Source organism: Eleutherodactylus coqui, chromosome 9 (genome assembly GCF_035609145.1).
Source record: "Eleutherodactylus coqui strain aEleCoq1 chromosome 9, aEleCoq1.hap1, whole genome shotgun sequence".
In the NCBI taxonomy this organism is placed as follows: domain Eukaryota; kingdom Metazoa; phylum Chordata; class Amphibia; order Anura; family Eleutherodactylidae; genus Eleutherodactylus; species Eleutherodactylus coqui.
Window position 1 is genome coordinate 68,319,299 of NC_089845.1, and position 18,265 is coordinate 68,337,563.

Consider the following 18,265-nt stretch of genomic DNA (forward strand, 5'->3'; position numbering starts at 1 on the left):
AACAATGTCTTTTGAGCGATAATTGTTGCGTGTAAATGCTACCATCTTTTGCCTTTCTGCCAAACAATGGTTTTTAGTTCAGCCTAAAAAACATTGTTCTGACGGCCAGCTGATAGCATGGACCGCATGCTGGGATTCTCCGCGGAAGCGCTGATGACCTTGTTTCAGCTGCTGTCCCGCTGGAGAACAATGGAGCTGCATGCAGACCACATGCTGTTATTTGCATACAACAAAGGGAGGCTTATTTGCACACCAATGAAGCTACTAAAGGCCCATTTACACACAAAGATATCTTTCTAAAGATTGAAAGATCAACGATTGTTTTGCATAAAGTACTAATAGGCAGTAATTGCTATTAGTACTTTATTAGCTTCATCTGCATGCAAATGAGCTTTTGGGAGCTGTTACAGGACTCAACAGGATGTCTGAGCTCTGTAATTAGCTCCATTGTTCAGCCATGGGCTCTCAATGGAGAATTCAGCACCATGGATAGCAGACACAGCCTGTGGTCCTGCTTTTCAGCTGCTCTGTCAGCCAGGGTGACAACTTAGAACATCTGTAACAATGTTAGCAGCTGTAATCAGCTCTCTGCAGGCAGAACACAGCGTGTGGTCCTGCTTACTAGCTGTTCTGCTAAATGACTGTCTTCAAGCAGAACTGAACACCATCGGTCAGCCGAACAGCGGAAGATGGGCACATTTAGACACAACGATTATCACTCAAAAGACAGCTTTTGAGCGATAATCGTTGTGTCTAAATGGGCCTTTAGCTACTACTTGGCATTAGTATCCATTAGTAGTTTATGCAAAATGGTTGCTCAAAACTGGCATTCAAGCTATCTTTTGAACGAATTTTGAGCGATCATCTTTCCGTGTAAATGGGGCTTTATCCTAATTACTGGTGAGGCACAGCTAGGGCAGAAGCTTTGACAAAATTGATTATGTGCTGTCCTGACAAACTAATGTTTTTTTTTTTTTGTTTCTTTAGGCCACCACCTTGCCGAAATTAGAGAAAGAGCACTTAAAAACATACTTTGTAAATTGGACCATAACCTTCTTACCCCTGCGGATCTAATACAAGAAAAGTCATTGTTTGTATGTCTTCTTGAATGGTTCAACTTCCCTGAAGTACCAATGAAGGAGGAAGTGCTACAACTTCTAAATAAGCTGGTAAAGGTGTGTATTTAGCTACGTATGTATGCTTTATATCAGAGTTTGTTAGTATAAAGGCATTTTAAAGTTTCATCCAAACCAGAGCATACTCCAAAAGGAAGAACAGCCCTTCTATAAACTGTTTTGGGGTTCTTACCGCTCATCCATACAGAGCAGGGTACTGATTGGCTAGATGAGATGCCTAAGGGCTCTCTCTCACAAGGCGTTTTTTACCGTGTATAATACGCGCAGGTTTTGCACACGTAAAACGCAATAACTAACGTTACATTACTTTCAAAGGTGCCTCTCGCACACAGCGTGAAATGTTTGTGAAAAAAAGAACGTGACCTAAATTATCTTGACGTCTACTATGTGTGCATGCACACCAAGATAGTGTATGTGGATTTTGTTCGCACGCAGCAGTATGCAAGGCATTGCGTACTGCTGTGTGCTCCCCGTGCGGAAAATATGCTGGCAGTGAGCAGCAGAAAACGTCCTTGTGAGTACATTGCTGCAAGGAGCAAAACTTAAGGTTCAGATTATGCTTTAAAGAGAGCGTAACCATAAATTATTCTGCTAAGTGATACTAAAGCGTAATGGTGAATGATTGTTCTACTTTTGTAAATTATTTGTATAGAAGTGATAATGGTTGCAGCACATCACAAAGTATAAAGGTTCACATAATTATCTATATATAAATATTACAACTTACATCGCATCACTGGAAAAGTTGCAACATCTAACTTAACGGAGAACCTTCTCCAGGAAATTACCTTGCATCACTGGGAGGTAGCATCATCTGACTTGTAAATCAGAAGCCAGAGGAGCCCACTTTCAATCCGCGCCAACACAGAGCGATTCGTCAGGAACTGGATGGGTAATGTCCCATTTAGACTGGACAGCAGTTGTCTAAACAATTGCACGAGCGCTGACATCACCGCTAGGTTGATATGTGGTGAATGGAGTAAATGAAAGTACACAGATGTTCATTGATCCATTTACATTAGCGTGTAGATATGCACGTGAAAAAGATCGCAGCATGCTCATTTTAACACATACCACGCCCTATTCTTTTCTATGGGTAGCTTATGCAACACTTTCCATATGCAAACACATTACATATGGGCGATGATACACATGCATTCCCGCTATGAGAAGGGGAATTTAAAAAAATAAAAATAAACTAGTCACACTGCACATGAGATACACGGTCATGTGCAGTGCACTTGCTGCCGTACGCAGCGATAGCCTGCTCCACAGGTTGGTAAAATGCTGCATGATCCACGCCCCTGTGGATGAGGCCTAAATGGGACATAAATCGTAGGTGTTGACTCCTCTTTGTATGTAAACTTAAAATGCCTCTTCCCAGAAATAAATATGACTTTCTACCCAAGATAAGATGTATCTCAAAAGGCCATACAGATTCTGCATCTTGACTCCTCTTTTGGTATGAAGATTTGATTTGCTCTAACATAAACGTATTTCCTTGGCTCTCTGTCTAGAACAATGATAGTTCAAAAGTATTCAGTATATTCTGGTCAAAGACTCAAAATTGAAATTAAATAAATGGCTGAATAAAATCTAAATCAAAACACATTTAATATTTTCCTGAGGGCGAGAGCGCCCTTAAGGCCAATTTAGATACGATTATCGCTCAAAATTCACTCAAAAGCCATCTTTTGAGCGATAATCGTTGTGTGTAAATGTGCCTGTCTTTCAGTTTTCTGCCGAACAACAGTGCTCAGTTCAGCTTGAAAACGGTCGTTCAGCAGAACAGCTGATAGGACTGACCACACGCTTTGCTCTGCTGAGAACGGCTGATTGCATTGTCTCAGCTGTTCTCAGCTCTCAACCCTGCCGGCAGAACAGCGGGCAGTCCTCTGAATAAATTCAGCTCCTGGTGGCTCACACGCTGCTAATTGGTACTAATAGGCATTAGTACCAATTAACAGATTATGCAAAATGATCACTCAAAAGCCAACTTTTGAGCGATCATCTGTGTGAGCGATCATCTGGGTGTCTAAACAAGCCTTTTAGATGCTAGAATTGCCTGTTTTTAAGCACCGTATTCTAAAGCAGTACAGATTAGCTGTATAATACAACTAGCTGACATACCTAGCTTTGCCAGAGTTAATTTGGTACAGATATTTACCCAATGTTCGCACAGAGTATTGAGATAGATAATCAAGTTGTGACCCCCTTTACTTTTCCTATTTACATACCAAATTTCCAAGATTCACATTTTTGGTCGCAAATTATAACGGTTGGACAATGAATTTCTCAAAAAGGCCTATATATAGTATATCTCCACGACATGAAGGTTGCGTGTGTGAAAAAATAATTTCCTTATGCTTTATGGTTTTTGAGCAAAGAACGCTTAGAATTGAATAATCAAGTTGCCACCCCTTTTACTTTTTTAGCACATATAGAATGGTCATGCCTAATTTTGCATTTGTATGACACCGGGAAGTTAGAGAATTAGTGGATAGTCAGTCAAATAGGGTTGGCTTTCTCATTTAGATATATAGATGTGAGGTTGATAGAGATGAGCGAGCCTACTCGATAAGGCAGTTACTCGGGTGGACTGCAGGGTTGAGCGGAGCAGGCGGAAGAGAGAGATCTCTCTCACTCTTCTTCCCGCTCTGCCGCCCCCCGCAGCACACCCGAGCCTGCTCGGAACACTAAGCAGTTATTCGAAAAGAGCGATGCTCGTTCGAGTAACTGCCTTACCGAGTAGGCTCGCTCATCTCTAGAGGTTGATTCTCCTCAGTATATAGACAGAAAGGTAAGTTAGATTCTCCTTAGTATATACACATAAGGCTAGTTTCACACGACCGCGAAAATCGCTCAAAATTAATGCGTTGCGAAACACAATTCTTGCACTAATATGAACCCCATTCTTTTGAGCTATTTTTTTTTTTTCCACATTGCGGTGCAAGAAAAAAAAAATCACATGTACTATCTTTGGGCGTTCCCTTGGAACGCCTTGCTGATTGCTTTTAGTGGGGCTGGGAAAAACATTGCACGGCATGTGAGGTGCACAGGATGCAAAGTTTCTCATTCAAAGCAATTGGAGACCATTGCCGATCCAGAAGGTCGCTACTTCCCTGAAGTGAGGGAATATTTGCGGGGACATGGCACGTTCCCGAGCGCGATATCCGGCCCATGTGAAATTAGTCTAAAGATAAGTTACATTCTTCTTAGTATATACACAGATAAGCAAGTTAGATTCTCCTCAGTATATGCACATAAGGGCCTCTTCACATGAGTGTGATATAGTCCTGTCATAATCATGGCCGCTTTATGAAATTAACCATTGATTTCAATGGTTTTGTTTTAATTAGCAGTATTCTCGACTGTTAACCCTTTCCAATCCAATTTGTATCCTGGTTTTCCTAGGGGGCTTATTTTTTTTTCTGCCAATATAAAACGGCGCTATATGTTGGCTAAAGCCAGTACTGCATGAGGTAAAACGTTGGACAGACTCCGACAGCAGAGAGGCTGGCAATATACAGTAAGAGAACCCCGACGGGCGTCTTCCAACATAGCAACTGTACAGCCTTAAATCATAATGTCTTCAGAGGTCAGACAGTGGATTGGAAAGGGTTAGTAGTGCGGGTGAAAAAAGGTAGGACTTGCCGTATCTTTACCACACTTAATAATAACTACATATGGGAAGGATAGTGCAGGACCCATCTTCCCACTGTCTTATTTAAACGTGCACTATAGCGTGAAGTTTAAATTCTCTGAGGGAAAAAAAACACAACCCGATCATGCGCAATTGTGCTCCATAGCAGCAATCATAGTTGCGCATATGCCTATGTGTTTTTACGCTAAAGGTGAGCTGGATTCTCCTCAGTATGTATACATAGAGGTGAGGTAGATAATCAATTTGCAACCCCTTTACTTTCCATATTTACATACTGTATTTACAAGATTCGGGTTTTGTTTGCGATTTTTCATGTTTGGAAAACAAATTTTTCAAAAAGGCCTGAAGGTGGTGTGTGCGTAAAAATAATATCCCTAGGCTTTATGGTTTCTGAGAAAAGAACTCTCTCATCGATCATGGTTTTTTTTTGCGGATTTTCACGCTTTGAATTGAATAATCAAGTTGAGACCCCTTTACTTTTCCTATTTAAAACCTAAAAATTGCTCGTGGCAAATTTCAAGTTTGTGCATTATTGGGAAGTTAGAGAATTAGATTAGGTAACTTACTTAGGGGTTCACTTACTTTTGCACTTATCATTGTATAATCAAGTTGTGACCCCTTTACTTTTCCTTTTTAGGACCTAAAGAATGGTCGTGCAAATTTTCAAGTTTGTAGAACACCGGGAAGTTAGAGAATAAGTGCCGAGTCAGTCAGTGGTTGAGTCAGTGAGTCAGGGCATTTGCATTTATATAGATACTAACTGTTATACCAGACTTTGCCCCAAGTTAATTGGGTACAGGTGTTTAAGTGTTGTTCGCACAGAACATTTTATGAAGTCAAGGTTGCTTTAGAGGAACCGAGGAATAAAATGTGTATACATATAGAGGAGCGTTAGATTCTCCTCAGGCTGTATGTATCGATGTTCCTCTGCAGAATGTGCCTGCCCCCCACGCACACTCTCCTCATTTAGGACCTACAGAATGCTTGCACCAAATTTCACGCTTATACGACACCAGGAAGTTACATTACATAGGGGTCTGCTTACTTTTGCAATTAGCATTGAATAATTGAGTTGTTACCCCTGTACTTTTCCTATTTAGGACCTAAAGAATGGTCATGCCAAATTTCATGTTTGTGCAACCCAGGGATGTTACATTACATATGAGTGCCAATACTTTTGCACTTAGCATTGAATAATCCTGTTGTGATCCCTTTACTGACCCCTTTACTTTTTCTATTTGGGATCTAAAGAATGGTCATGCCAAATTTCATGTTTTTACAACATTGGGAAGTTAAAGAATTAGATTAGGTAGATTACAAAGGGGTGCCAATTTTTTTGCACTTAGCATTGAATAATCAAGTTGTGACCTCTTTCCTTTTCTTATTTAGGATCTAAAGAATGATCATCCCAAATTTCATGTGTATGACTCTGGGAAGTTAGAGAATTAGATTTGGTATATTACACAAGGGTGCCAAAACTTTTGCACTTGGCATTGAATTTTCAATTTGTGACCACTCTACTTTTCCTATTTAGGACCTACAAAATGGTTATGCCAAATTTCATGTTTGTACGATACCGGGAAGTTAGAGAATTAGATAAGGTACTTTACACGTGGCTGGAAATACTTTTGCACTTAGCAATCTAATAATCGGGTTGTGACCCCTTTTTTTCCCTAATTAGGACCTAAAGAATACTCGTGCCAAGTTTCATGTTTGTACGGCATCGGGAAGTTAGAGAATTAGTGGCGAGTCAGTCAGTCAGTGAGGGCTTTCACCTTTAGATAGATAGATGATGTGTGATGAAGTGTCTGTGAATGGAAAGAAAAAAACGAAATCTTTGGTTTGATATAAATTTAAAGTCAGTAAGGGCACCTTCACACTGGCGATCGCGATTTGTCGTCAGGAAATCAGGATAAAATCGCCATTGTGTTCAGACGTTTTTTGAGTGTCTGCAATGCTTTTTCTTGAGAACAATCTCTCCTCGCTTCGCTGCCACCCGCAATAAAGTTGCGCGAAAGTCAATAGGACTTTCTAATGTTAAAAATGCATTGCATTGCACAAAAATCACAAGTTCATGTGTTGTGATCTGATTAAAAGGAGGCTCCATAGGGAAACATGGGCAATAAAAAAAATCGCAAAACGCAGAAAGATGGGGGCATGCTGTGATTTTTAATTTAATAAATTTTTTCACATCGTAGGAGTAAAAACATCGCAAATGGGAATGAAACCACTTAAAATGATTGGTTTCATAATTGTGTGTTTTCACTCACTCTAGCATTGCGCGAAAATTGCACAATTTTATCGCAAGTGTGAATACACCCTAAGATTGCGTAGTTGTCAGAGTGCCATATTACGGATCTGTACAACATGAATCTGTAATGCACGTGTGCAGCAGTCCTTAAAGGGGTATTCCCATCTCAGCATCTCCTAACTGAAGTGGTAAACAGCCAAGACGACAGCTTTACACTATTTCCGTAGCTCCCATTCAAGTCAATGGGAGTTACGGAAACGGTCTGGCACAGTGCACCACATCTTCAGCGTCTCCCCTCCATCCAAGACACTGCTGCATGCATAGAATGTGGTTGGAGGGATGCAAGCAGCAGAGGCTTGGACAGAGGGGAAACACTGAGGGAGACCAGTATAGGAGTCACATCCCCGCATCCAGCTTCTATGAACACCATAAACTAAACTCGTGGACTCGGGAGCTGACAGATTGCCTTTATATTGAAGAATGTGAGCATTAGTTAATAGTATAACGGATTCTATTCTTTATTATTGTGAGCCCCCTCCAGATATACTTCTCATCTTCGCAGATAAATATAAAATCCTTGCAGACTTATGGGGTGACTATCTGAGGAGGGCAAGTTTATTATTCATATTGATTTTTTTCATTTAAGGCCGTTTCTGGTTTTAAAATCTTTTGAGAAGGAAAATCTTGCTCCCAGTAAAGCCTTATTTTCTACATTTTCACTTGCCTTCTTTCTTGTCAGGCTTTAGTGTTACTGTGTCTGTGTTCTATTCATATCAGGCTGTTCTCTATAAAGTGTATTGTATTTTCCCTTGACTTTACTGGGAAGTTTCCCTTCTTGTTTCAGATAATGATTCTAAACGGGCAGATCGTGCCTACAGCAATGTATCTGCCATATGTTTTACCGAAGGGATGCTACACATGGAGTCTGGGCAGGTATAGCTTGTTCTGTAGAAGCAGAAGGGCTGGTCCTGGATATCTATTCAGTACCTCCAGAAAAGAGGGGCTTACACAATACTTGTTGCACCTGACCCCATGGGTATGCTCCTCTACAGCTCCACTCTTAAATCCATATTCAAGCCCCATAGTTGTAGTCGGGTGGCAGAATTTGGCCAAGGTATATCTTTGGAAGTTCTCATCAGGCTAGATTGCTAACTCTATGGCACCAGCTTATTGAGGTGGATTACCCTGGTACATTTACAGCCAGCAGATCCTTCCGGCCCACTGATTTACACCGTTAATCCTTACAGAATATATAAAGTTTGCCATCATGCTTTTCATATTCTGAAGGCTTCTTGATATTTGCATTATAGACTTTAGGGAACCATAGCTCAGGATGCTCACACTAAGTAAGAAAATATAATCGGAGCAGGCGTTCTGTGAAGATTTATACGAAGCGTAGGACTCAGATCAAATAGGAACTGATGATTCGCAACTATTCCACAGGGCACAGAAGAAGGGTAAAGGGGTGGTCCAGTTTGGCCCACCCTTGGTCATATGAGTGGTCCCCTCAGCATTGTGCTCATTTGAGCTGATCAGCTGAAAGCTGCTGGTAATTGTTCATTTCTCCGGTGGCAACAATTCATGAGGAATGGAAGTTTTTTTTTTTTTAAGTTCCCAATTAAATCAGTGGGCTGTCCATGTAATTCTCCTACAAGACGGCTCTTCTTGAGAAGAAGAGGCCTTATATAGTTTCTCTTCTATGGTTGCATACAGATGGATCCTGAGCAGCATACAGTACTCCCCTCTATTAAATGCATATGTCCTTACAGGATTGTGAATTAGCCAAAGTCAAAGTGGATGAAAAATTAGCTCTACTCTACTATTGAGGTACATAAGCTATTATCTGTATTACATATTTTTTCCACATTTTGTTTTGCAGCATGCTGCAGCAGCTCAGTGGTTGATTGACATGGGAGCTGTGGATTTCTTCTCTCAACTTCGGCCAAATGTAGAGCCAAATCTCCAAGCTATAGTGGATGATATCTTGGATGGCCTCTTCCTTCTTCCCACAGAAATACCATGTAATACATCATGGCAAGCACAAGATTATCCAGGTATTTAAAGAGGTTATCCAGCCTTTATAAAGTATATGAAAAGTGCTCCCCAGATAGGCTTCCCAAGCCATCTAGTACCAACAGGACTTTTGGGTTTATCCTCCAGCCCCAATAGTGATGCCTTAGGCCTCATGTCCATGGGCACGCATGGATTCTGAGTGTGGAACCCTGCAGCGGATTCCAGCCATGCCCACAGACATGAGGCAAAAAATAGACTTAATCATCTGTCCGGATGCGGTTTCCTCTGTCGCAGTCGCATCTTCTTTCTTCGGTACAGCGGATGCGTGCTGCGTGCATGCAGTGTGCCTTTTTCGTCTTTTTAAATCTCATGCTTTCCCATGGATTCGCGGCACATACGCAGTGTGCCGTGGAACGGACGTCTTCCATTGACTTCAATGGAAGCCGTCCCTGCGGGATCCACAGAAAAATGGAGCATGCCACGTTTTTTAAAAATACCTGTTGATGCCCAATGATAGGCTATAGACATATTTAACTGCCGATTCCGCAATTCAATTATGCCTATGGACATGAAGCCTTATACAGCCTGAATGATGAAGGGCCTACCCCGAAACTCGTATTGAAAGTAATTGACTGTAATTATATTCTTTGATTTTATACAATAAAAAAAAGTATAAAGATGTAAATCTGTGCAGAATTTACAACCTATTTAGCTGAAAACTCAAAAACAAACTTGTGTTCAAAATGTCAATTCATACGCTTTCTCTAAGAAAGAGAGACTGAGCTAATTTGAATATAAGTACGAGGACATTTACTGACTAATCTATGCCACAAAACTCGCGTAGAAAAGTCGCAAATTTTTGCCCTTACGATTTTTTGAAAAGTGGACAAGGCTTGTGAGGAAGGGAGCGTGGCCGCTCCCGGACTGACAGATTTATGCATAATGTATGCCTGGCATAAAAACTGGCATTAATTATGCCAAAAAATGTACGCCTGGTCCGGACTTGGCGTACGTTTAAGTGAAGACACGCGGAGCTGCCGAGGAATGCGCTGAATGCATGAAGATATAACTGTAATGTTAGCTGTTAGTGTAATGTGTTCTGTACATGTTGTCACAGTTACAGCTTTTCTTAAGCATTACCTCTAGCAATTTCACTTGGATTTCGCCTGGCAGAGCGTCTGCTAAAAATATCCATTACAAAATACAATATCTGGCTAGAAGCCTGTGCCAGGGGACAGGATGTACCGTTACAGTAACAAATGTAGTTTCTCTCTTTAGCTGTACAGCAAAAGGAAGATGTAACTGCTGGATATTTTCAGCAAGACCGACTGCAATCCACAGAAATGTATCAAGAAGAGAACAGAGGTAGGAGCTGGAAACATTTGTCATATTTAATCACTTAACCCTTTCCAATCCAATTTGTATCCTGTTTTTCCTAGGGGGCTTACTCTTTTTCTGCCGTTACACAACGGTGCTATCTGCTGGCTAGAGCCAGTACTGCATGAGGTGACACGTTGGATAGGCTTTGACAGCAGAGAGGCTGGCAATATACAGTAAGGGAACCCCGATGGATGTCTTCCAACATCAGAGCTGTACAGCCTTAAATCATAACGTCTTCAGATGTCAGACAGTGGATTGGAAAGGGTTAATAGTTGGGCACCTGGGTGAACAGTTTATAGTTGGGGCTCCTTGTGTAACTAAGTGAAAACATGAGAAAAAGTGTTATTTTGAAGTAGTCCTCTAGTTATCCTGCAGATATTATAGTGTCATTAACATGAAGTTATAGTCCACCTGAGTAGAAGTGGTTCACTTGGAAATCCTGAGAATACATATTAAAGCTTTGTATATAATGTATTGAGTTTTTAAAAAAATAAATACATACTTATATATTCTAAAAGTGAAGTTGAGATTCCTTGAAGTCGCTGTATTTTCTAGTTGATTCATTGTGATCTCCAGTAGACGTAATAACCAAAATCTGAAGATTCTGCATGCGCATGGCACAGCAGTTTCCACACGTGTGAGCTTCTGAGGACTCTGTAGACAATTGCCCTCTAGGAGCCCAAACCCTTACAGCCCATTTAGACACAACTATTATCGCTCAAAAGCCATCTTTCGAGAGCTAATCGTTGGATGTAAATGTGCCCATCTTTCACTTTTCTACCGAACGAGGAATTTTAGTTCAGCATGAAATCCATCGTTCGGCAGAACAGCTGATAAGAAGGACCACTCACTGTTTTCTGCCCGGGGAGCATTGATTACAGCTGATTACATTGTCTCAGTTGTCAGCCCCATGGCAGAGCAAAGGGAATTTATTCAGGGAACAGCCGGTGGTCTGTTCTCCTAATACAGCTCCCGGTGGCTCACATACTATAAATTGGTACGAATAGGCTACCAAGTAGTAGTTTATGCAAAATGACTGCTCAAAAGCCATCTTTTGAGACGATCAACTTTGAGTGTAAATGCACATTTACAGAGCAAAAACTGCCGACAAATTGTACAGCGGCTAATCCAAAACAAATAATCTGTATTTTCTGGATATTTTATTCCTTCTCATAAATCTATACTATTGTTGTAGTTAAAGGTCTTCTGCATTGTATGTAAATGACATGTTTCACTTCTGGTTGGCCGTGTGATATTGAACACCTCCTTCTGAGTAGTGTGCTGATATCACAACAGCATTTTATTATAATCAAAACCAGAAAATATAGTATTGTAAGAGCAATGTTGTGGAATCTTACAAAGAAGGGAATTGTTACGCACCGTTCTCATGCACAGTAAGGTGATAGAGGAGCTTTTCATTTGCATCAAGTGGCAGCATATCACTAGGGGTTCCAGGCAGTAAGCATGGGGAAAGGGCTCTATTCTCAGAAATTCTGCTGTATTTTGGAGCTCTGTGTGAGGTTGGGTAACATGGTGAAAGGGGAGATGGGTAACCGTAACCTCGTCACAATCATTGCTCTGCTTCTCTATCAATGTAATGTGTACCTTGTATCTTATATCTCTTCTGCAGCTCTACATCCTGGTGCAACGATTTGTTTGAAGTTCTCTACATTTCCCTGGTTGACCTTGACTACAACAGATAAGCATGTGCTCTCCTCAAATGAATCGTAAGTTTTAGTTTTTTTTGTTTTCTCTTTTATTTTCTTTGCTTTGGCATGCTTAACCCCTTCTCGCCACAGCATGTAAACTTACGTTCTGGGTAGGAAGCAATTCCAACAAATAATTCCCTATCAATGCCAGTCAGCTGCTGCAAAAGCAAATAAAGTCTTGGGGTGCATTAAAAGAGGTATAGGGGCGAGGGACGAGAGCATTATTCTTCCACTATAGAAGGCATTTGTCAAGCCCCACCGGTGCTCAGGAAAGACATTGCAGTGCACGTGGGGATTCAAAGAAGGGCAACAAAATTAATAAACGGAATAGAAGGATTTGAATACACAGAGAGGCTATTGAAATTGGGATTATTCACCCTAGAAAAAAGACAGTTAAGGGGCGACCAAATAACTATGTATAAATACATGAGGGGACAATACAAAGATCTCTCCCGTGATCTGTTTATACCCAGGACTGTGATGGTAACAAGAGGGCATCCGCTACGTCTAGAGGGATGAAGGTTTAATCACCAACCTAGAAGAGGGTTCTTTACTGTAACAGTAGTGAGACTGTGGACCTAGCGCTATATTACAGGATATAGACATAAGATGACTAGCAGGGTTGTTGATCAGGGGATCTTCCGATTTCCAGACTTGGAGTCAGGAAAGAACCTTCACTGAAGAGTGTTGATCCAGGGATTATTCTGACTACCGTTATAGAGTCAGGAAGGATTTTTTTTCCCCCACTGTGGAGTAAATTGGCTTCTGCCTCATTGGGGCTTTCTTGCCTTCCTTTGGATCAACATGAGGGGGTGGAAACAGGCTGAACTGGATGGACATTTGTCTTTTTTCAGCCTAGCATAATAATGTTACTCCATCCGCAGCAGGAGAAAATGCCAATGCCCACTGTTAACACCTTACATGCTGTAATCAATGCTGATTGCGGAATGTGAAGGATTAGTAGTAGTGATAAGCGAGTACCTGCCCGCTCGAGAGAAAAGGTTCGGCTGCCGGCGGGCAGGGAGCGGCGGGGGAGAGTGGGGAGGAATGGAGGGGAGATCTCTCTCCCTCTCTCCCCCCCACCCCCCCGCTCCCCCTGCTCACTGTCGCAACTCGCCTGTCAACCGTGTCGGCAGCGAACCTTTTCTCTCGAGCAGGCAGGTACTCGCTAAGGGCAATGCTCGCTTCATCACTAATTAGTAGTAATAAAAAAACAAGACAAATAAAAACCTTTTTTGCACATTCCCCTTTGTTAAAAAAATACACGCACGTTTGGTATTGTCACAAATATAATAATCTGTACACTTCTTATCCTGCATTACAAATGCTGGTGTGTGACCAAGGCTGCTTTGGTTCATTCTCACATGATGTTCGGCCTCTTTTGAACTGTTGTACCCACGAACACACATTTTTGACGTCCATGACACCTTCACAGCATGTCTTGCTTAACTGATGATGAATATCAATGAGTCATTTCATGCATGTGAAGAAAACTAACGATTACATGCTGTTCTTGGAACATGAATGTTGCCCTTTTAAGTAATGAAGATTCTTCTAACTCCAGCCATTGTCACGTGGGTTCTGTACATTGAACGATGCTGCCACCTATCTCGCTCATCCCCAAAGAATGCTCGCATTTTCTAAAATGTGTCTCATGTTTCTATCTGCTCCTATACCTGAGAAAAAAAAAAGAGATCTTAGAACTTAAAGGGGTTGTCCCGCGACAGCAAGTGGGGTTATGCACTTCTGTACGGCCATATTAATGCACTTTGTAATATACATCATGCATTAAATATTGGCCATACAGAAGTCATACACTTACCCCCTCCGGTGCTGGCGTCCCCGTCTCCATGGCGACGATCAAACCTCTTCTCTGGTCGCACGAACAGTCGGGCTTGCGCAGTGAGGAATCCTCTGCTGGATGTGTCCGGGCTCACGAGCTGCGTCCTGGCTCCTCCCTCTTCTCCGCGTCATCGTAGCTCCGCCTCCGTCACGTGGTGCCGATCAGCCAATGAGGTGGCTGTAATCGGCAGTGGAACGCAGACTGGAGAAGAACATCCACGGTGCACCATGGAAGAAGACCCGCGGTGCACCGTGGGAGAAGACCAGCGGCGCCATCTTTGAAAGAAGAATCTTCAAAGCTGCAGATCGGGGATCCAGGTAAGCGAATTTTTTTTTTTTAAATAACAAATGGATGTAATTTAACTGTCTGCTTTTAGGTTTCGGCGCGGGACAACCCCTTTAAAGGCTTTTATCATGTGTGGGTCTGTTTTTATCCAATGTCTTGTGAGCAATTTTGTTGCAATGAAGAGGTGCAGGGTGGTAGAATTGGGGTTTTGTAAGATGTTATATAATATCAAGGCTTAGCAGAACCAGGATTAAAGTAATTGTATTTGTTTCATCTGAGTAGTATTGATTTTTTTTACAGTGAGCCAGAATGGTTGTAAGTTTGGGAAGCAAAGAAGAATGTTAATAAGCGTATCTAACTTTACAGATAACTTATAGCCCTATTATGAGTTTCTAATTTCCTAATTCAATTCCTTTTGATGTTATTTGTTCTAATCTGTTTAGAGGTTCCATAAGAAGGGCAAAAATAAGTGCCCGAGAGAGGGCAACTCTGTTAAAAACTGGCAAATAAAAAGAAAATTAACCCAGAAGAAAAAACCTGTGCAGATGGTGCTAAATAGAACGACAATATGGCAGATTAAATGGGACCAGAGAAACCAAAGTTCCCTAAGGTAGCCTCTAAATAAGTACAGTGAATCTGATCAAACGCCTTTTCTGCATCTAGTCTTAATGAGATTCAGTAACCGTCGGGTTCCATCGGGAGCCTGTCTCTGTGGGACAAAGCATACTTGATCTGCAGCGACCAACGTTGGAAGAATAGAAAAGAATCAGATGCTGAGCATCTTGGCATACATTTTTGCATCAGAGAAATAGGCGAAAATTACCTGGATATGTAGTTTATTTGGCAGGTTTGGTTAAAGTGACAATCAGGGCTTCTAACATTTTCTGAGGGAAGAAACCCTTAACCATTGCCTCATTAAACACCGTCACCAGATAGGCCAGGAGGGAAGAGTATAATAACCATTAGAAAAGCGATATGGGCCTAGAGATTTCAGGGGTTTTAACGTTTTGCCGGCTTCTAGTACTTCAGACCTAGAGATCGATGTAGAAAGAGAGGCCAATTGGTCGGGTGACAGGCACAGGAGAGTAATGTTCTGGAGAAAATTTGAAATTTCTTTCAATTGGGGTTGTATTAGTATCTTCTCTTAGATTGTAAAGAGTGGAGTAATATGAGGCAAATGCATTAGCAATTTCTTGAGGATGAGTAATTTTATGCCTGCTAGAGTCTAAAAGATGTCTAATCCTTTCCTTAGATGTAAGACTTTGAAGTTGTTTGGCCAATAGTGCCCCAGTACGGTTTTCATGTGTGCATATTCATTTTTTGAAAAACAATATCTTGTTTTACCACCAAAAGACTTTGAATTTTGGCCCAGAACCTAAAAATCTCTTCCGTTTTTTTTGAGGTGTGGGATTAAAACTATTTAGGGAGTCAATGGTATTAATTTGAGAGTTCAGGGAAGTTAATTATTCTTCTTTCTTTTAGCCCTAGAAGTGTATTTATAAATAAACCTCTCAAATAGACTTTGTCGGCATCCTACACTGAGAAGGCACCGGAAACTGACCGAGTTAATGGTAAAAAGAAGTTCTAATTTGGTTTTCAAGTTAGATTCATGTTTTGGGTGGAAAATAATTTATTCATTAATTCTCCTAGGGAAGGAGGGCATGATCTGACCAGGTGATGGTTCTGATCTCTGTCCGCATAATCTCTCTCAGTCCTCTGACATCCAAAAGAAAGAAATCAATTCCTGAATAGAAAGAACGAGGCAATGATAAAAAGGTATAGTTTGTCTGGGCCATGAAGACTATGCCAAACGTGATACAGTTCCTTTCTCTGCAAAAGTGGGACTATATGGAAAGATAATCTAGAGTCAGATCCATAACTGAATGCCCCCACCCCAATTATCAAATTGTCCTTTTGTATCTATGAAATTTCTTTCAAGTGTGAAAATAATTTAGCTTGCCACTTCTATGGGAAATATGCATTCACTAAAGTGAAAGGAGCATTATTAATCTTGCAGACAAGAATTATGAAACTACCTAAAGGATCTATGTATAAGTCCTGCCGAGAAAATGATACTGAATTACTGATTTGTAATTAATACTCCTTTTTTTTTTTTACTCTCTATCGGGGTTTGGAGTAAAAGAAAGCTGCTGGAATTTAGGATGAGCGCATTAAGAGTGTTTTATCTTTTATATAATGCATTTCTCAAGCAAAGAATACGTCAGCGTGTAGCCTGAGGGCCTCGCGCCATAGCAAATTCTGTTTAAATGAACCGTTCAAGCCTTTAACATTTAACAAAGAAATGGTAATAAACACGATGTATAAATAAAAAAAAGCTGCGCTGACTTTGTGGCGGAAATGTAGCATAAAGAAAGGCCTCATAAAACCAAAAAGAAAAGTAACAGAAGGACAAATAAAAGAAAAACAAACAAACTGCATAACAAAATGATAGTGTTCACCTAGTGCCCATTGTACTAAAGGTGTATAATACATTGGGGGTATTAACAGATCCAAACATCATGAATCATTTCATAATGCAATTAAAGTATTACAGTAAGAAAAGACTTGAAAAGTACAAAACGTTAACTGAGAAGTACTTTGATGATGAATATGATGATCATTCTTGTCAGAAAAGGACCATTCTTGTGTAATCCTAGATGGGGGCCTCCTTCTTGAGGGGGAGCTGCAGCTTTATCAACAGGAATGTCCCTGTTCTTCAGGAGGGACAGTGTGTGCGTCACAGAACCTGCTACAAAGGACACATTTCTTGAGCTGAGAAGCTTAGTAGGGAAGCCCCATTTATATTTAATGTTGGCACCACAAATATAACTGAATATTGTCTTCGGAGTTGCAAAGTTGCATGAGAGAGATTGGGGAACATCAGTCAGACATTATATGGGTCTGGTAAAGATCTTCTTCATCTTCCTTTAGTTTAGAAGTTTCTCCTTGGTCTGGTAAGAATGGATTTCAGCTAAGATGTTCTGTCGAGCAACCTCTAGGATAGAGTGAGCTTTCGGAATTCTGTGTGTTATATCAATACTATACTTCCTTACTTCTTTCCACTGGAATAAAGTTTGAAAGAGCTGAACCAGGTATTGAGGAAAGTCAGAAGTGTATACAGATTCCGGAATCCCACGGAATTTTGATTCTTTGTGACTTCTCTTCAAGGTCTATAACTTTTTCACATAGATTGGAGAACTCTTCTTCCAAAACATTGTGAGCATCTACCAGCTCATTGTGGACCTTGGAGATATTGCCTATTTTTTGTTAAACATGGGCTGTATGTGTGTAAGGGGGTCAATATTGGATTGAAGTTGATTAGAAATTTATTGCATATCTTGAGGAATGTCCTTCTGAAGAGACAAAAGCAGCTCCTTCAGCGTATTATTGATTAAAAGATGTATCTGTACCTGGATGCGATTGTAAATTAGAGGAGAGGTTCTCCATGTTTTAGATATGCAGTGGTAGAATGAGTTCCTTACTAAAAGGAAAGGCCTTTAGAGTTGGTGGAGGCCTGTAGGGAGCCCAGAATACCTCTTTTAGTGACCTATCTAGAAGCAGGGCTTTGTTCTGCTGCCTTAGATGAGGAAGAGACGGTGGAGGAACGTCGTGATGGAGAACTTCGACACTGAGAAGTTACTGCTCTTTTGCTCAGGTTATAAGAATCTGCAGCTCTACTGATGCCATGAGGGGCAGAAGGGGGGAAAAAATGTAAGTTTCCTAGGAGCTGGAGATTCAGTTCGCTTTCGGCCCATTATAGGCTGGGAATAACAAGATTTTTTTGTGGATTAGTAGTGTTCCCTTATCTTCAGCAAATTACTCTTGTGGTCCACAAATATGAGTCAATAATGTCCGTTATACAGATTGCGAAAAATGATAAAAACTGATTTACTGTTTTTAATAGGTACAGCACTAAGTGTCTCGCACTGTGGGCTGAAAACCATATCACTGAAGCAACATATGCAAAGAGCAGGATATTTACAG

General features: G+C 40.9%; 1 protein-coding gene across 1 annotated transcript in view; it reads left to right on the plus strand.

Moving 5' to 3' along the window:
* The window catches only part of RTTN (rotatin), a 232,755-nt gene that overhangs the window by 12,737 nt on the left and 201,753 nt on the right, over positions 1-18,265 (plus strand). Inside the window, exons 3-6 of the mRNA XM_066579499.1 lie at positions 988-1,175; positions 8,931-9,105; positions 10,343-10,429; positions 12,075-12,171. Coding sequence (XP_066435596.1) covers positions 988-1,175; positions 8,931-9,105; positions 10,343-10,429; positions 12,075-12,171 — 547 coding nt within the window. The remainder of the gene's footprint in view (positions 1-987; positions 1,176-8,930; positions 9,106-10,342; positions 10,430-12,074; positions 12,172-18,265) is intronic.